This window comes from Ranitomeya imitator, chromosome 1 (assembly GCF_032444005.1).
Source record: "Ranitomeya imitator isolate aRanImi1 chromosome 1, aRanImi1.pri, whole genome shotgun sequence".
In the NCBI taxonomy this organism is placed as follows: Eukaryota; Metazoa; Chordata; class Amphibia; order Anura; family Dendrobatidae; genus Ranitomeya; species Ranitomeya imitator.
Window position 1 is genome coordinate 799877828 of NC_091282.1, and position 17027 is coordinate 799894854.

Consider the following 17027-nt stretch of genomic DNA (forward strand, 5'->3'; position numbering starts at 1 on the left):
TGAGTATGAGGGACAGAGGACAGGGGGGTGAAGGAGGACGGTAAGCCGCCCACGCCATGCAAGATGGGAGAAGGAGCGGGGAGCGGAGGGGGGTGGTGGAGTGATGAGCCATGCATAGGGGGGGTGGAGTGATGAGCCATGCATAGGGGGGGAGTGATGAGCCATGCATAGGGGGGGAGTGATGAGCCATGCATAGGGGGGTGGAGTGATGAGCCATACATACGGGGGGGTGGAGTGATGAGCCATGCATACGGGGGGGTGGAGTGATGAGCCATGCATAGGGGGGTGGAGTGATGAGCCATGCATAGGGGGGGTGGAGTGATGAGCCATGCATAGGGGGGAATATGAGTCATGCATACAAGAGGTGGGGGGGATATGAGCCATGTATACAAGAGGGCGGGGGGGTTTAGAGCCATGCATACAGGAGGTGGGGGGAATTTTGAGCCATACAGGGGGGGAATTATGAGCCATGCATACGCGGGGGGATATGAGCCATGCATATGGGATGGGAGGAAGATGAGCCATGCATACAAGATGGGAGGGGGGCATTATACACTATTGAGCATCATGTGGGGTCATTATACAGTATGGAGCATCATGTGTGGCCATTATACAGTATGGAGCACTGTGTGGCCATTATACAGTATGGAGCATCATGTGTGGCCATTATACAGTATTGAGCATCATGTGTTGCCATTATACAGTATTGAGCATCATGTGGGGCCATTATACAGTATGGAGCACTGTGTGGCCATTATACAGTATGGAGCATCATGTGTGGCCATTATACAGTATGGAGCATCATGTGTGGTCATTATACAGTATGGAGCACTGTGTGGCCATTATACAGTATGGAGCATCATGTGTGGCCATTATAAAGTATGGAGCATCGTGTGTGGCCATTATACAGTATTGAGCATCATGTGGGGCCATTATACAGTATTGAGCATCATGTGGGGCCATTATACAGTATGGAGCATCATGTATGGCCATTATACAGTATGGAGCATCATGTGTGGCCATTATACAGTATAGAGCATCATGTGGGGCCATTATACAGTATAGAGCATCATGTGGGGCCATTATACAGTATAGAGCACTGTATGGCCATTATACAGTACGGAGCATCATGTGTGGCCATTATACAGTATTGAGCATCATGTGTGGCCATTATACAGTATGGAGCATCATGTGTGGTCATTATACAGTATGGAGCACTGTGTGGCCATTATAAAGTATGGAGCATCGTGTGTGGCCATTATACAGTATTGAGCATTATGTGGGGCCATTATACAGTATTGAGCATCATGTGGGGCCATTATACAGTATGGAGCATCATGTGTGGCCATTATACAGTATGGAGCATCATGTGTGGTCATTATACAGTATGGAGCATCATGTGTGGCCATTATACAGTATGGAGCATTGTGTGGCCATATTTTTTTTGGTTATAATTATTGTATATGAAACAGTGTGATCAGTGCTAAATGGGTGTGGTTGGGACTTGGATATGGGTGTGACTAGTTGTGAAATGGGTGTGGTCAGAGGCGTGGCCTAAAATCTGCTGCGGCGCACTACGTGCGCCACAACCTTTATACCTCTTTCCCTTCAAGAGTTGGGAGGTATGGTACCACATTTGCCGGATCACAGCAAGTGCTGCAAATCCCATAGGGAATGAATGAGGCCGAACACAGTGTTGCCGTAAGTGATCTGTTATGCGTCAGATGCGAAAAAACTGCCCGATCTGCTGCAAAAGGCTATTTTCACAACAGCGATTCTTGCCAAAGTCACTGCCGATAGTGTCAGACTTACCAAAGGGGGAGGCGGCGCTAAAAGTGCCTAGGGCAGCAAAAACTCTAAATACGGCCCTGATTGTAGTAGTTATATTCTTGTGCATAGGAGCAGTACTATAGTAGCTTTATTTTTGTACGTAGTAGCAGTATTATAGTAGTTATATTCTTGTACATAGGGGCAAGTGTTATAGCAGTTATATCCTTGTACATAGGGGTAGTATTATAGTAGTTATATTCCTGTACATAGGGACATTATTATAGCAGTTATATTCTTGTACGTATGGAGCAGTATTATAGAAGTTATATTCTTGTACTTAGGGGGCAGTATTATTATTATTATTTATTTATATAACACCATTGATTCCATGGTGCTGTACATGAGAAGGGGTTACATAAAAATTACAGAAATTACTTACAGTAAGCAAACTAACAATGACAGACTGATACAGAGGGGCGAGGACCCGACCCTTGCGGGCTTACATTGTAAAGGATGGTGGGGAAGGAGACACTGGGTTGGGGGGTTGCGGCAGGTATTATATAGTAGTTATATTCTTGTACATAGGGTGCAGTATTATAGTAGATACTAGATGGTTGCCCGATTCTAACGCATCGGGTATTCTAGAATACGTATGTCCACGTAGTATATTGCCCAGCCACGTAGTATATTGCCCAGCCACGTAGTATATTGCCCAGCCACGTAGTATATTGCCCAGTGACGTAGTATATTGCCCAGCCACGTAGTATATTGCCCAGCCACGTAGTATATTGCCCAGTGACGTAGTATATTGCCCAGTCACGTAGTATATTGGCCAGTCACATAGTATACAGCAGAGCCACATAGTATATTGCCCAGTGACGTAGTATACAGCAGAGCCACATAGTATATTGCCCAGTGATGTAGTATATTGCCCAGTGACATAGTATACAGCACAGAGCCACATAGTATATTGCACAGCCCATGTAGTATATTGCCCAGCTATGTAGTATATTGCCCAGCCACGTATGACACAGGTTAAAAAAAATAAAAAAATAACCATACTCTCCTTCCGCAGGCGCGTTGTAGCACTGTCGCCTGTGTGGGGTGCCGGCGGCATATTCCGGTCCCAGGGTGTGCTGACGTTGCGGTCACTGCCCCCTATGTACAAGAATGTAATCACTATAATACTGCCCCATGTACAAGAATATCTATATACATAATTGTCTAAGGGTCACTTCCGTCTGTCTGTCTGTCCTTCTGTCACGGTTATTCGTTTGCTGATTGGTCTCGGCAGCTGCCTGTCATGGCTGCCGCGACCAATCAGCGACGGGCAGAGTCCGGAAGAAAATGGCCGCTCCTTACTCCCCGCACTCACTGCCCGGCGCCCGCATACACCCCTCCAGTCACCGCTCACACAGGGTTAATGGCAGCGGTAACGGACCGCGTTATGTCGCGGTGTAATGCAGTCCGTTACCTCTGCTATTAACCCTGTGTGACCACGTTTTTTACTATTGACGCTGCCTATGCAGCGGGACCAGCGGGAGCAGTATTAGGCCATGTTCACACAGTGCGTTTTTTACTGCGGAACCGCAGCGGTATTGCAGTTTTCCATGCAGGGTACATAACAATGTAACCCTATGGAAAACAGTCACTGCTGTGCACATGGTCCGTAATTTCGTTTAAAAAGCCGCGCAGAATAGCTGCGGCAAAAAAGAAGGAGCATGTCACTTCTTTTTCCTGAACCGCAGCGGTTCTGCACCCATAGACCTCCATTGTGAGGTCAAAATCGCAGTAAAACCCGCAGATCAAAAATATATCTGCGGGTTTTACTGCGATTTGATGTGCAGAACCGCTGCAGCAGGAAGTGCGGGGGAGCGGGCGGAAGTGCGTGGGCGGAGTGTGGCTGCCCCCCCGTGCTCCGATCCCGCCCCCGTGCTCCGATGCCCCCCCCGTGCTCCGATGCCCCCCCCCCGTGCCCTAATCTCCCCCCCTTATACTTACCCGGCGTCCCGGTGTCCGTCCGGCCGTCTTCTCCCTGGGCGCCGCCATCTTGCAAAATGGTGGGCACATGCGCAGTGCGCCCGCCGAATCTGCCGGCCGGCAGATTCGCTCCAAAGTGCATTTTGATCACTGAGATATAACCTATCTCAGTGATCAAAATAAAAAAATAGTAAATGACACCCCCCCCCCACTTTGTCACCCCCATTGGTAGGGACAATAAAAAAATTAAGAATTTTTTTTTTTTTTTCCACTAAGGTTAGAATAGGGGTAGGGGTAGGGTTAGGGGTAGGGTTAGGGTTAGGGGTAGGGTTAGGGGTAGGGTTAGGGGTAGGGTTAGGGTTAGGGGTAGGGTTAGGGTATTTTCAGCCATTTTAGCCCTAAAAAGCTTCCTAGGAAACACACAGTCTCTGCATAGAAAACTGCATAAAAAAAGGATAAAAAAATGCATCAAAAAACGCATCAAAAAAGGACAAAAAAAGGACCAAAAAAAGGACCTGCGTTTTCTGCCAAGAGCTGCAGTTTTTTAAAAAAACTGTCCTGAAAAAAAAAGGATGGAAATCCTGAACGTGTGAACATACCCTTAGTAGTTATATTCTTGTACATAGAAGCAGCATTATATAAGTTATATTTTTGTACAATACATAAGGGCCGTGATGTTATCGAATTTTTATGAATGTTGCTACCATTTAACTATGAAACATTATGGTATTATTCAGATTATTATAAACTATTAGCGGAATTACTTTTAAGAACATGAATGCCCGCATTAATTGGTATTTGTATGGGTTGAGAGGCTCCGAATCCTTTGACTCCATTTGCAGACTTTGTGCAGCACATTCCCCCACTCCTCGCTGTGTGGAGCATTTGGGGTCTGACAGTCGCTTCCAGTGCAGCAAATAAAGTCAAGTGTTGTCCCCATGGGGAGTGCTCCCCAGTGTGTAGGAGGACAGCAATGTTATAATTGAGGGTCCCTGATATAAATCCTTTCTGGTCTCCCCTCCTCCTAGCTATCTTTTCTGGCCTGCTGTACTCCATATGGTGAGGGGCTTCTTCCATAATAAATGCGGAATTCTCGGTATTAGGACTGGCACTTGCTGATACAGTCCACATAGTAACAGATGAGGTGGCAGATTTCTCCCGCAGACTGATGGACGTTCTCCATAGACTTTTGTTCTAGCTTCAGACATCTGTGCATCAGATGGACAAAGGGGTCCGAATTGTGGGTAGTGACATGGTGCTGGACGCAGGGGATGTGCTGCATTTGCCCTGGGCATGAAGGGCATCCGGTGCAACCTGCTGTGTGGCACAATGTAACGACTCCTCCTGTCATTAGTACAGACGCCGTCTGATCTCCCTGAAAGTGGAGCACATGCTAGCTTGGCACCGGCCCTGGCATGTGACTGGCCTGGGATCCGTGTATTGTGGCATTCCTTGGCACTTGTTTCTGGAAAACTCTTTGTCCACTAACCAACGGCTTAATGCCTTTATTGCTGTTATTGCGAAGGTCAATGGTCAATCGGGGCGTCCGGTATTTATAGGGTTAAAGCCTATTTTGGGGGGATTTTTTTTTTTTTTGGAAAGCTGATGATGAAGGGCGGGGGTTGTCCGAGAGCTTTCCTAGAGCCGGCAAATATGGCAGAAGTTTCCACTGTAGCAGTGTGTGAGTAGAGGCCATGTTCACACATTGCTGCCTTATATCGTGCACATTTTACAGTACCAGCAAAAGTTCTGAGATTTCAGAAAATTCCATGCACACGGATTGGGGTTTTTTTTTTTGGTACCGTGTCCGCTTTCCTGCCCTGTACAGGGGTCAGTCACAATGTGCCAATCACGGCCATATCCAATGTGCCCCAAGAACAGGGTCACTCACAATTTGCCCCTTCTTCATACTTGCCATCTTTCTGAAGGTGGCATCCCAGTAGAGGTAGATCCGGTGGCTTTCTGCACTGACCATGCCACCTTATAGTCCGCTCTTCTCCATGACGGTTTCTGCCCTCAACGTCCCTATTTTATACCCCTCAACGCTTCTCCCCCTGCCTCCAGAAAACACCAGGATAAGAGAAACCTTCAATAGTCACCGATTTCCTGGAGATTCCTGCAGGGCTTCGGAGATTTGCAGACTGCCCTTTCCTTTTTTGGGACAATCCTGGAGAATTGGTTACCATACCCTGAATATACAATACGTCCCTCAGGCAATGCCGGCCATATTGTGGGAATCCCAGCCTAATATAAGTGAATGAGCTGCAATACCGTCCACAACCCATGGACAAGTGTGGCGCTGTTTCTGGTATGAAGAAAAAAAATCCAATCCTGAACAAGCCCTTAAGATCTCATTTTGGGCTGTGACTTTACACAATAAAAGTTCGTCTGGTCCTGTTAATGCTGAAAAGGAGGGATTTTAGGCTGTATATGATCTGTAATGAATGCTAGGGGTACATGCTGCTATCACATGGGTATTATTGTGCTTTATACCAGGCCCATCCGGGGACGGTGACTGATGTGAGTGCACAGTGCGGCGGATACAGAAGTAACGTAAATGAAATGCGCCCATTTGGCCTGGGCTATGCTGATGATCGGGGAACGGCGTTATTCCAGGCGGACGGTTCTTCGCCTGCTTTTAGGCTCCAGTCTGCTGGTCGCATTATCCGGCAGCTCCTGCATTAATCAGACCTACAGGAGCGCTCACGTGACTCTGTCTCTCTTTTCGCCGCTCTTCTGCAGCTGGGAAGAGCAGAGGCTGCTGGAGCCGTCCGTGCCCCTGAATTTTGCGCACCCTTCCTCCATCCTCATGTCATTCCCCAAATGCTCAGCATCCTGACAGTGCAGCAGCGCTGGATGTGACCCTCAGATCTGCTGCATCCCCCTATGTCCAAGGGGGAGAGGAGCTGCATAGGCCATGACTGCCGTGGATGATTTCAGGTAGGACATCTCACAAGACAAACCTTTTATACGGTATATATATAGTTTTTTCTGCCCATCTTCCTTCTTTTTCTGTATTATTACCGTCAGATCGGCTTTTAGTCTATTTTTTTTAGGTTTTCTCCTCATTCTCGTCTATGGACAGATCCTATGAAGATGGCTGCATGCAGGGACATGGCTGACAATGAATTTTTTGAAAGGGGAAGAGCTGTTTATATCGATAATGTATGTATATACTATGTATTTCATTTGTTTCTTTTTTGCAGTATTGTTACTTATACAGTGACTTTCCTTTAATCCAGTATCTGATTGTCCGCCATTAATAGAAGATCAATTGGCATTAGATCAGAAAGAGAAAAATAATGTGCGCAGCCAAAAAAAAGTCCTGACAACCCCCCCCGTCATTCTGATCGCACAGTACGACAGTGAATGGCCCTTCAGAATTTCCGTACAATGAGACTTTCTTCCTCCCAGAAACCACCCTGCCCTCTTAGTGCGCCCGGAGTTACCCCAAAACTGGTTAAAGAGCCCCTTTTTGTAACAAAGTTTCATAGAGCGGCTCCTTTGTAGTGATGAGATTGGATTGGGGACATTTGATGTATTTGCTTATGACCATCAAGAATTAAGACGTTTCCCAGTATTAGATCTGTAAATCTTTTTGTGTTGTGATTTTAATGATTTGTACTTTTCCTCGAAAAATAGGGAGGGATTCCGGATAACATCCTTCAGAGCTGTGTGTGGGGGTAATGGAGGGAGGGAGTCCATGTCCCATAAACGGAGGCTTCTACAGTGACCCCCATAACGAAACCTTCCGCAGCAGTGACCCCCGTAATGGAACCTTTTTCAGCGACCCCCAATAGAACCTTCCACAGTGACCCCTTTTAACGGAGACTTCAACAGCAATCCCCGTAATGGACCCTCTGCAGTGACCCCAATAACAAAGCCTTCCACAGGGACCTTTGTAGCAGAACCTTCTGCAGCAACCATCAATAATGGAGCCTTCTGCAGTGACCCCTATAACAGAGCCTTCCACAGCAACCTCCGTAAAGGAGCCTTCCACAGCGACCCCCATAACAGTGACTTCCACCGTGACCCCCATAATGAAGCCTCCTTCAGTGGCCCCAATAACAAAGCCTTCCACAGCGACCTTTGTAGCAGAGCCTTCTGCAGCAACCATCAATAATGGAGCCTTCTGCAGAGACCACCATAACTTCTGTGGCAACCCCTGTCATGCAGCCTTCCGCAGTGACCACCTGTAATGGATCCTCCCCCAGTGTCCCCCATAACAGAGCCTTTTGCGGCAACCATCTCTAATAGAGCCTCTAGCAGTGACCCTCGTAATGGAACCTTCTGCAGCGATCCCCATAATGGAGCCTTCTGCAGCGACCCCTGTAGTGAAGCCTTGCGCAGCCATCACCTTTAATGCCTCCTCCCCCCAATGACCCCCATAACAGAGCATACTCTAGCACCCCATATCAGATCCTGCCACAGTGCACTGCGCCCTCCATGCTGGCCCCCTAGGTTACATATGGCACAGGATAAGAGCTTTAGAGGACGGGCTGGCATCATCAGGCCCCTGGGGGGCATTTTGCAGATATTTCAGGTGACATAACTGCTCCTGCAGACCCCCTGATGCCCAGTATTCACCCTGATCCTTTTGCAGGCCGCGCTGGCGTTCCTCAGCAGGCACATTATACCCTGATAACCTGATCTGTAACATCCAGGAGAAATGCGCCTGCTCCTAAAATTAGCACTTACTCTGTACATAACCTGGGCCCAGTTAAAGGGATTCGGCATGGTGGGTCGGAGAGCTCTTTAACTAATATCTTATTCTGGAAGGGTCCCCGAATGAGCATCACCTCTCCAGCAATGGATAAGGCGGACCCCACAACATTCTAATACACCATTATTGTTAGATCTCCCTGTACCTACTGTAAGAAAATACCTTCAATCCAGTAGTTTGGAAATTCCTAATGTCCAATAATCCAGAATATTTGGCCTGTTATTGCCAGATTACAGGATTTTTACACATTAGCACCCGGCTCGCTGCATCCCTGGATGGATTGTCTTGGAAGGCGGTGGAGGATGGGATAATAGCGGATAAATCCGCTGTGTTACAAGACAGAGGCGGCTGACTGATACGCAGGAAATTATAATGAGGCAGAGGGGGAACTGTGATATTTTAGGATGCAGCTAGGAATGGTGCAGTGCACGGAGGACGCTTAATTAACGCCAATAACAGACTGCGTGGGGGAGGGGTGACATATCACTTTGCATTATTTGCATGCAGACGCTGCTCTACGACCTCATCAGTGAGTGCAGCATTGGAAAAACATGGCTGTTTAATTCCATAAACAGCGCCACAGTTGTCAGCAGGTTGTATGTGGTATTACAGATCAGCCCGGTTCACTGCAGCGGCAGCAATAATTGTAAAGAATTAGCATAATTCCAGACAAATCGAGTTTTATCAATGGCATATCCTGTTGGCTGTCGGTGAATCGTCCCACTTGTATAGACCTAATACTTCTCACAGCTGAGAGTTTGCTACAATTGCTTCCAGTCTAGATAATGCTCTGTGAGCTAAGCAGAATAATGCTATTTTGCTTGCACTGAAACATTGTAACAAACACAGGACAGTAGAGAACTGTCTGCTGCTGGTTGTCTCCCCTGGGTACAATTGGATCCCTTAGGTGAGATGTATTGAAGTGTTGCTATAGTTTCTTTTATTTAATTATTGATCAGTTTTTGCAACATTACCTTATGTTGCTTCCTTCTCTCTCTCTCAAACTCCATGCTGAACAATCTGGTTTTACTGCCTAATTCATGCTCTTTTGGAATTGCTTTGAACTGCTGCTCTGGCAAGATTTCATACTCAGACACTATCCACAAAATCTCTCTCCTTGTGGGGGTCTGCTCACCTCCCACTTGATCAGAATGTGAGAGTGTTTTTAGCTAGTGTTTGAGTACAGATTTTTGCTAGAGCAGCAGTTCAATGCAGCTTTAGAAAGGATATGTACAAGGCAGTAAAAACTTCTAACATGGTGTTTGAGAGGGAAGGAAGCAAAATAAGGTTATGGAGTATATGACAAAGATTCATAGCTTTACAAAAACTGATGAATAATTAAAAGAATCTATAGCAACACTTCAGTACATCTCACACCTATGGAATCCAGTTGTATCCAGTGTATCCATTCAGTAACCAACAGTTCTCTGCCGTCCTGAAAGTTTGTTACAATGTTTGAGTGCAAGTACAATGCATTACTCTGCAGACTGGGCTGTTTAGCTCACTGAGCATTGTCTAGATTGGATACAATTGTAGCAATCCCTCAGCTGTGAGAAATATTAGGTCTATAAGGGTGAGCAGATTCACTGACAACAAGCAGTGTGTGTAATTAAACCGCAGGTTGATGAAACTTGTTTTTTTTTTAAATTATGCTAATTCTTTACAATTATTCCTGCCGCTGCAGTAAACAAGACTGATCTGCAATACCACATACAACCTGCCAACAACTGTGGCGCTGTTTATGGAAGTAAATGGCCATGTTTTCCCAATGCTGTACTCATTGATAAGGTCATAGAGCAGCGTCTGTATACAAATAATGCAATAATACAGATTTCTGCTATGGCAGCAGTTCAAAGCAGCTTCTAAAAGGACATTTACAAGGCGGTAAATATAACACTTTCAGGATGGTGTTTGAGAGAGAAGGAAGTCCAGGGAGGTGTTTTCACTGGAGACAATTGTAACAAACCCCCAGCTGTGAGACCTAGCCTCTGATATTTGTTCATTGCTGTATTTGCAGGACTTTAGAGTCTTCCTATTGTAGATTATTGGAATTTTGCTGAGCTGTGTTGGGTCTCCAGAGCCGCAGAATTGAACGATTTCACAATGCGGAGCCGCAGAGCTTCTCTGTCATTATGTCTCAGAATAGCTGCAGCCATTTTTAATAATTAATCTCCAACTTCCTCTCCTTTAGAATTCATCAAGGAGTAATGCATTCTTTTTATATTCTGCTGGTATATTCCTATACTTAAAGGAATTCTCCACGCAGAAGTGATTTCCTGTTATCCTGTTATTACCCAGAATGTTTGGGCCGGAGCGTTCCTTTCCAAACTAGTTTAATACAATTCAATAGAAGGTATGGGTGGAAAAAGGGGAAACCTCCCATATCTGCAAATATTGCAGGTTCTGCATCCTCTGCTCTCCCCGATCCTGGACGCCTCCTCACTCCCAGATCCCACTGCACCCACTCCATGGATCAGGGGGAGCTGAGGGTCTGCATGTCTGCTCGGGGGGGCTACATTAAGGAGTGTATTATGGTGTCTGTATATATTTGGGGGGTCTGGTCTGGGGTCTGTATTTAAGGGGTCTGGTCTGGCGTTGACTCATATTTAGGGGTCTGGTCTGAGATTTGTATATATTTTGGGGGTCTGGTCTGTATCTTCTTAGGGGGTCCGAGGTCTATATTTGTTTAGGGGACTGGTCTGGTATTTAAGGGGTCTGGCTGGGGATCTGCATATATTTACGGGCTCTGCATTAAGAGGGAGTGCCATATGGTGTTTGTATTTGGGGGTTCTGAATTGGGGTCTGTATTTATTTTAGAGGGCTGGTCTGGGTTCTGTTTTTAAGGGGTCTAAGGTCAGAATTTAGGGGGTCTTAGATTTGTATATATTTTGGTGGTCTGGTCTGGCATCTGTATCTTCTTAGGGGGTCTGAGGTCTGTATAAATTTAGGGGACTGGTCTAGGGTCTGTATTTAAGGGGTCTGGTCTGGGGGCAGTATTTTGGGGTCTGGTCTGTGATTTGTATATATTTTGGTGGTCTGGGGTCTGTATCTTTGGGGGTCCAGGGTCTATTTTTATTTATGGGTCTGGTCTGGGGTCAGTATTTTGGGGTCTGGTCAGAGATTTGTATATATTTTGGTGGTCTAGGGTCTGTATCTTAGGGAGTCTGGTGTCTATATTTATTTATGGGTCTGGGGTCTATGTTAGTGTGGAGGGTCTTGTGTATGTATTTCTCAGCCTGGTGTCCATATTTATTCAGACGGGCTGTTCTGGGTTTGTATTTGGGGTCATCTCTGGGGGTCGAGGTTTGGTATTTTTTAGGTGATCTTTTCTAGGGTCTGTGTTTGTTTAGGGGGTCTGGACTGGGGACTGAGTTCTTGGTTATTAAGGGGTTCTGGTTTGGGGTTTTTACGATGTGTAGTTGTTTTGGGGTCTGGGATCTGTATTAGTTTATGGGGTCTGTACTCTTTTTCTAAGTCATACCACTAGAGGCTGAGTGACTGTCCCATACACTTGGGGAATGATGGTGATGATTGTGTACAGATCTCTGCTTGCTTTCAGTGAATATGAACCTTCTTGCTTACACCCAGACACTGCGTAGACCTAATACTCCTCGGCCCTATAAAGGTTTATACAGGCTCTTCTCCTAGGCTGATCTGCCGTTCAGGAGTTGGCAAAGTTGTCTTATTTCCCCCATTATCATTGCCCTCCAGTAACGTCGGACTAGAATTTCTATCTAATATTGGGTTTATTGAGTCATTTCTGTAATGAGAAAGCGGAATAATCATTTTGTTAATTCTCAGGCGGAAGAAGAAGAAATTCACTTCCACAAACTATTAGGCCGACCATTTGTGAAATGATAGGAATTAGGTTTTTTGGACTATCAGATGCCGGATTAATGGAACTTTGCTGAACTGGGATGTTTAGATTTGTTATAGGGGTGTTCAAGACTGATGTCAGGCGTCATACTATAATTGAGGTCAGGTGCCTATCTGTATCTTGGAAAGCTGGGTGGCAGATAATATGGCCATCATGACAGCTGTGCCTTTCAGGATCTAGGAAAAGCGGAGTTGCTACCATGACAGTTGCCAGCGTTGCCACTCAGCATTCTCAATTCTGTATACTTTGATCTACCATTCAGAGACCCTGGAAAGTGGTGTTACCAATATGATGACGGAGACCGCTCACGTAGTGTCATCACAGGAGAGAGAGAGTGAGGGAAGATGGAGAAAAAATGATAGTTCTGCTGTGCAGGAGACTAACTGCTGAATTACTTGTCCATTCCACCATTCAGGGACCCCAGAAAGCTGGGTAGAAACAGTATGGCTCACAAGGTTGTCACTCAGTTTTCTTATGCTAGAATGAACAAGCTGCATGACTTGGCTGCTCCACCATTCAGGAACTTGGGAAAGATCATTTACAACCATTATGGCTGCCATGACAAATCATAGGGAGATCACTCAGCTTTCTCAGGATCGATATAGAAAATTCTGGAGGAACCGCTGCACAACTTGACTGATCTCCATTCAGGGATCTAGCGAAGCTCGATGACATCCAATATGCCCTTGTTATCATTCAGCTTTCTCATTACTTGGCTGATCTGCCATGCAGAATATTGGGAAAGCTGAGTTATAACTAATAAGGGCACCCTGACAGCTCCCACCAGGTTAAATTATGCTGATCACCAATTTGGGTCCTGTGAATCACAGTCAACAAGGTTGGCACTCAAGCCAGGATGAACAGGTAGCCTGATCTACTATTCAGGAACCTGGGAAAGCAGGGTACAGTCACTATCTTCTTTATGAGGCTCCCACTAGGTTGTCTTTTAAATTTCTTAGTCCATATAGAAGATAATTCTCTGAATACCTGGACTGCACTACCATTCAGGGACCTAGGAAAGCTGAGTTACAGCCAATATGACCACAGCTATTATGACAACTCTCACACTTTGCTTTTTTAGACCAAGTACAAGATAATTCACTACATAAGAGAACTTTTCTGTCATTCAGGGTCCTAGGAAATCTGGATTGCAACCAATATGGCTACTGTACAGCTCTCATGGGGTTATCAAACAACAACATAATTAGCGCAATTTGCTATTCAGGAACATGGGAAAGCTGGGTTACAATCGCTATGGTCATCGAGAGGCTCGCACAGGATTGTCACTCAGCTTTCTCTAACCAAGTAGGTGATAATCAGCTGGATGTCTGGACTGATCTGCCATTCAGGGTCCTGGGAAAGCTTAATAATAAGCAATAAACTATCTGAGCAGAATAATATTCTACATCTCCTATTGTTAAGAGGAAAGTGTGTCTGATGAATTTCTTACATTTCCCCCGGAACACTGGCTCTATGATTCATTGGGGCCGCGGCAGAGAAAGGACTTATTAGGGAATGACTGTGACAAACACATTCCTTCCTTGTGAGAATCACAGCCAGCTGTTTACATGTGCGGGATCCCTGTATTACACGCCAACCAATCCGGCTCTGCTACATCTTCACACCTTGTAAGAGGAAGAGTGCTGCAGCTTTCTAACACTTTGCCTTTAAATACCTCCCCAGCTCTGCTAGCTGTCAGGAGGTCATTGTTTCCTTCCAGACCCACAGCTGAGGGTTTGTTACAATGTATCGTGTCTAGGTAAATCCTTGTGACCGCCACTGATACATTGTAACAAATCAGTGCCCCGAATAAATTAGTGCAGATTTCATTCGTTTAGGATTTTCTAGAATCGCATCAGTCTTTTAGTCATTGGGGCCGCAGGTAGGAATAGCAGTGGTCTTGTGGGACCCTCAGGTCTTTCTCCTGTCCTGATAGTTTGCTACAATGTATCAGCGCAGTTGCAATGTATCCGCTACTATCAAAGCAGACTCTCTCCTAAGAGTGGGATTTAAATTAAAAGTTCTATTCAATGACAGCAAGCAGAAAAAGATGAGGACATGAAACAGAAAGAGGGGAAGGGAACTAAAGTGCACTCGAGTACAACGAGCCTCTTAACCACTTTTTGTGTCCATTTTTTTCTTCTTTTATAGTTGTGAAAACTTGGATTATTCCAGAAAGGTGGTGCGAGCCATAATTTGTAACTTGTTCCTGCTTTACCTCCAACATTTACTGGCACCAGTAGGCACTTACAGATTAAATAGTATAATTCTGTATCCTTGCATCTGCCACTAGAGGGAGCTAAGTGCATACTGATGAATACAGGTAGCATGATAGTATATCAGTGCTATGCGCTCCCCCTAGTGGCATCCATAAGTATATAGCATGGAAGCCCCCACTGTATGTACTGACTTACTAGAATTCTGCCTCTCGTCCCCTCAGCACAATAACTTTCTATAAATGGTAAAGTTAATTTCAATAAACTATTTTAAGACTAGTATATGGCAGTATTATGTGGGCACTGTGTGAGCGTATTATTTAGGAAGTTATATGTCAGTGTTATTAGGGTGTTAGCCCCTATATGATCCCTGCTTGTCTCCTTTTTTAACTACTGTTTGTTAGTATTACGTGGCCACTAAATTGTGTAGAAAGTGCAGCAATATGATGTGGTCACTGTATAATGCTTTTATTTCAGTACTTTATGTCAATATTAAAGCGCTGGTCTGCTATCTATTCTGCAGCTGGAGGTGAGAGGCATTACTGACATGTCATGATTGATTTAGGGCAGTATAATGTGGGCAATGTATGATAACATTATTTAGGAATTTATGGCGGTATTATGTTGGTTCTATAGTGCAGTATTACAGAGGAAACTTATTCAGGCACTTTAGATAATCCTTGCTTGTCTAATATTTAACCACTGTCTATTCCTATTGTTTGGCCACTATATGGCACTATTATGTAGAAAATGTAAAGCGCTATGATGTGGTCACCTTATGGTACTTTTATCTACAGTAAATACTGTATGGCAATGTTATTTGTCAAAGGGTCTGTCTGGGAATCTAACATTAATGAGCTATCCTTAGTAACGCCAAATAAAAACTAATAGATAGTAGTACTTATCATTGTCTGTTGGTATTATGTAACAATTGAACAGCAGATTTATTTGGGAGCTGTATGGCAATATTATATGGGTTCTGTAGGGGAGTATTATTTGGATACTACATATCATTCTGGATAGATAGTGATAGCATGTGGACTGTTTATGGCAATATTATCTTGGTAGTGTATTGTGCAGTATTTTTGGGGCACTATATGGCCATACGGCGGTATTATACAGGCTGATATAGACTAATCTGTGTAACCCCGCCCCTACTACTGATTGGCAGTTTACAGTGTACACATGAAGCTGCCAATTAGTAGTGTGGGCGGGGTTACACACAGCTCAGCATTTGAGCACTGCTACATCTAAAATCAAGAAAACAGGGATTCTATAAAAACTGCAGCAAGCATCCCAATAAGTGACACATCACTGGTATCAGGGAATCTGCCCCTACATCATACTTCTCTCAGATTACATATTAAAAACCTGCTGATGGATTCCCTTTAAACTTAGTGGCATTCTTCAGGATGCAGTATGGCACTGTTACTTAGGCAGTGGTATGGCGGTAGATGTCTTGCATGTTTGGTATTTGAGGATTTATCTTGAGGACATCAGGGTCCTACTACTTGTAACGATTTCCTCTTCTCATGCATGCGGTCCATTCTCTCCACTGTCTTTAATTTGTAAAAGTGACAAACTAATAAAGAGTCGGAGCCCAGAACCTCCCCATTGGCAGAGAGTGTCTCGGGTGTAATAAGTGGGTGTGAGATACCAGAGCCGCAGCGGACGGATCCGGACAAGTCACCTCTCAGTCCTAGAAATTAGCGGATCCTGACGGGGACGTTTTGCTGGCGCTGGGCCGCGGAGAGCTCGTCTGTTATTACACTCAGCTGCTCCTGATTATAATGAATCCAGAATCCGCCATAATTCCTGCTTCTGAATAAATCCTAGAACATTTAAAGGGGAAACATCAGAATTTGGTGTTTAACCTTTAGGTCCATTTCAGAACATTGTACATCAGCCTGACCCGATTATCAGGATCTCTCTATATGAGGCAATTAAGGTTCTTTTTTATATTTTTGGTGCTCGAGTCCCACCTTCATACCCCATCCCCCACACATTTTTGACCATGCCCCTTGATGACCAAAAATCATGGATAATTGAATGAGGGCCTGGAACGTATCAGCGCTATCATACTGGTCAGGTTTACACTTTTGTGCCATTAACACATAAACAATCTTGTTCTTCCCCCATAACGGAAGCAATCACCGAGATTAAAGGAAATTACATACAAGATAAGATCTGACACTACAATCCGCAGAGGGCATGATATGCGTGTGTGTGTGTATATACAGTTAGGTCCATATATATTTGGACAGAGATAAAATTTTTCTAATTTTGGCTATAGACATTACCACGATGAATTTTAAAGAAAACAATTCAGATGCAGTTGAAGTTCAGACTTTCAGCTTTCATTTGAGGGTATCCACATTAAAATTGGATGGAGGGTTTAGGAGTTTCAGCTCCTTAACATATGCCACCCTGTTTTTAAAGGGACCAAAAGTAATTGGACAAT

At 44.9% G+C, this 17027-nt stretch overlaps 1 protein-coding gene across 10 annotated transcripts in view; it reads left to right on the plus strand.

Moving 5' to 3' along the window:
* EVL (Enah/Vasp-like) overlaps positions 1-17027 on the plus strand; it is a 223175-nt gene that overhangs the window by 41841 nt on the left and 164307 nt on the right. The window contains exons 1-2 of one of the 10 annotated variants that reach the window (XM_069738345.1): positions 6452-6690; positions 6807-6915. The exons of 4 other annotated variants lie outside the window; for them this stretch is intronic. In XM_069738345.1, coding sequence (XP_069594446.1) covers positions 6875-6915 — 41 coding nt within the window. In that variant the 5' untranslated portion in view covers positions 6452-6690; positions 6807-6874. Of the gene's footprint in view, positions 1-6303; positions 6691-6792; positions 6916-17027 lie in introns of those variants that run through there. 5 more of the 10 variants (XM_069738344.1, XM_069738338.1, XM_069738330.1 and 2 more) reach the window with 5 other exon arrangements.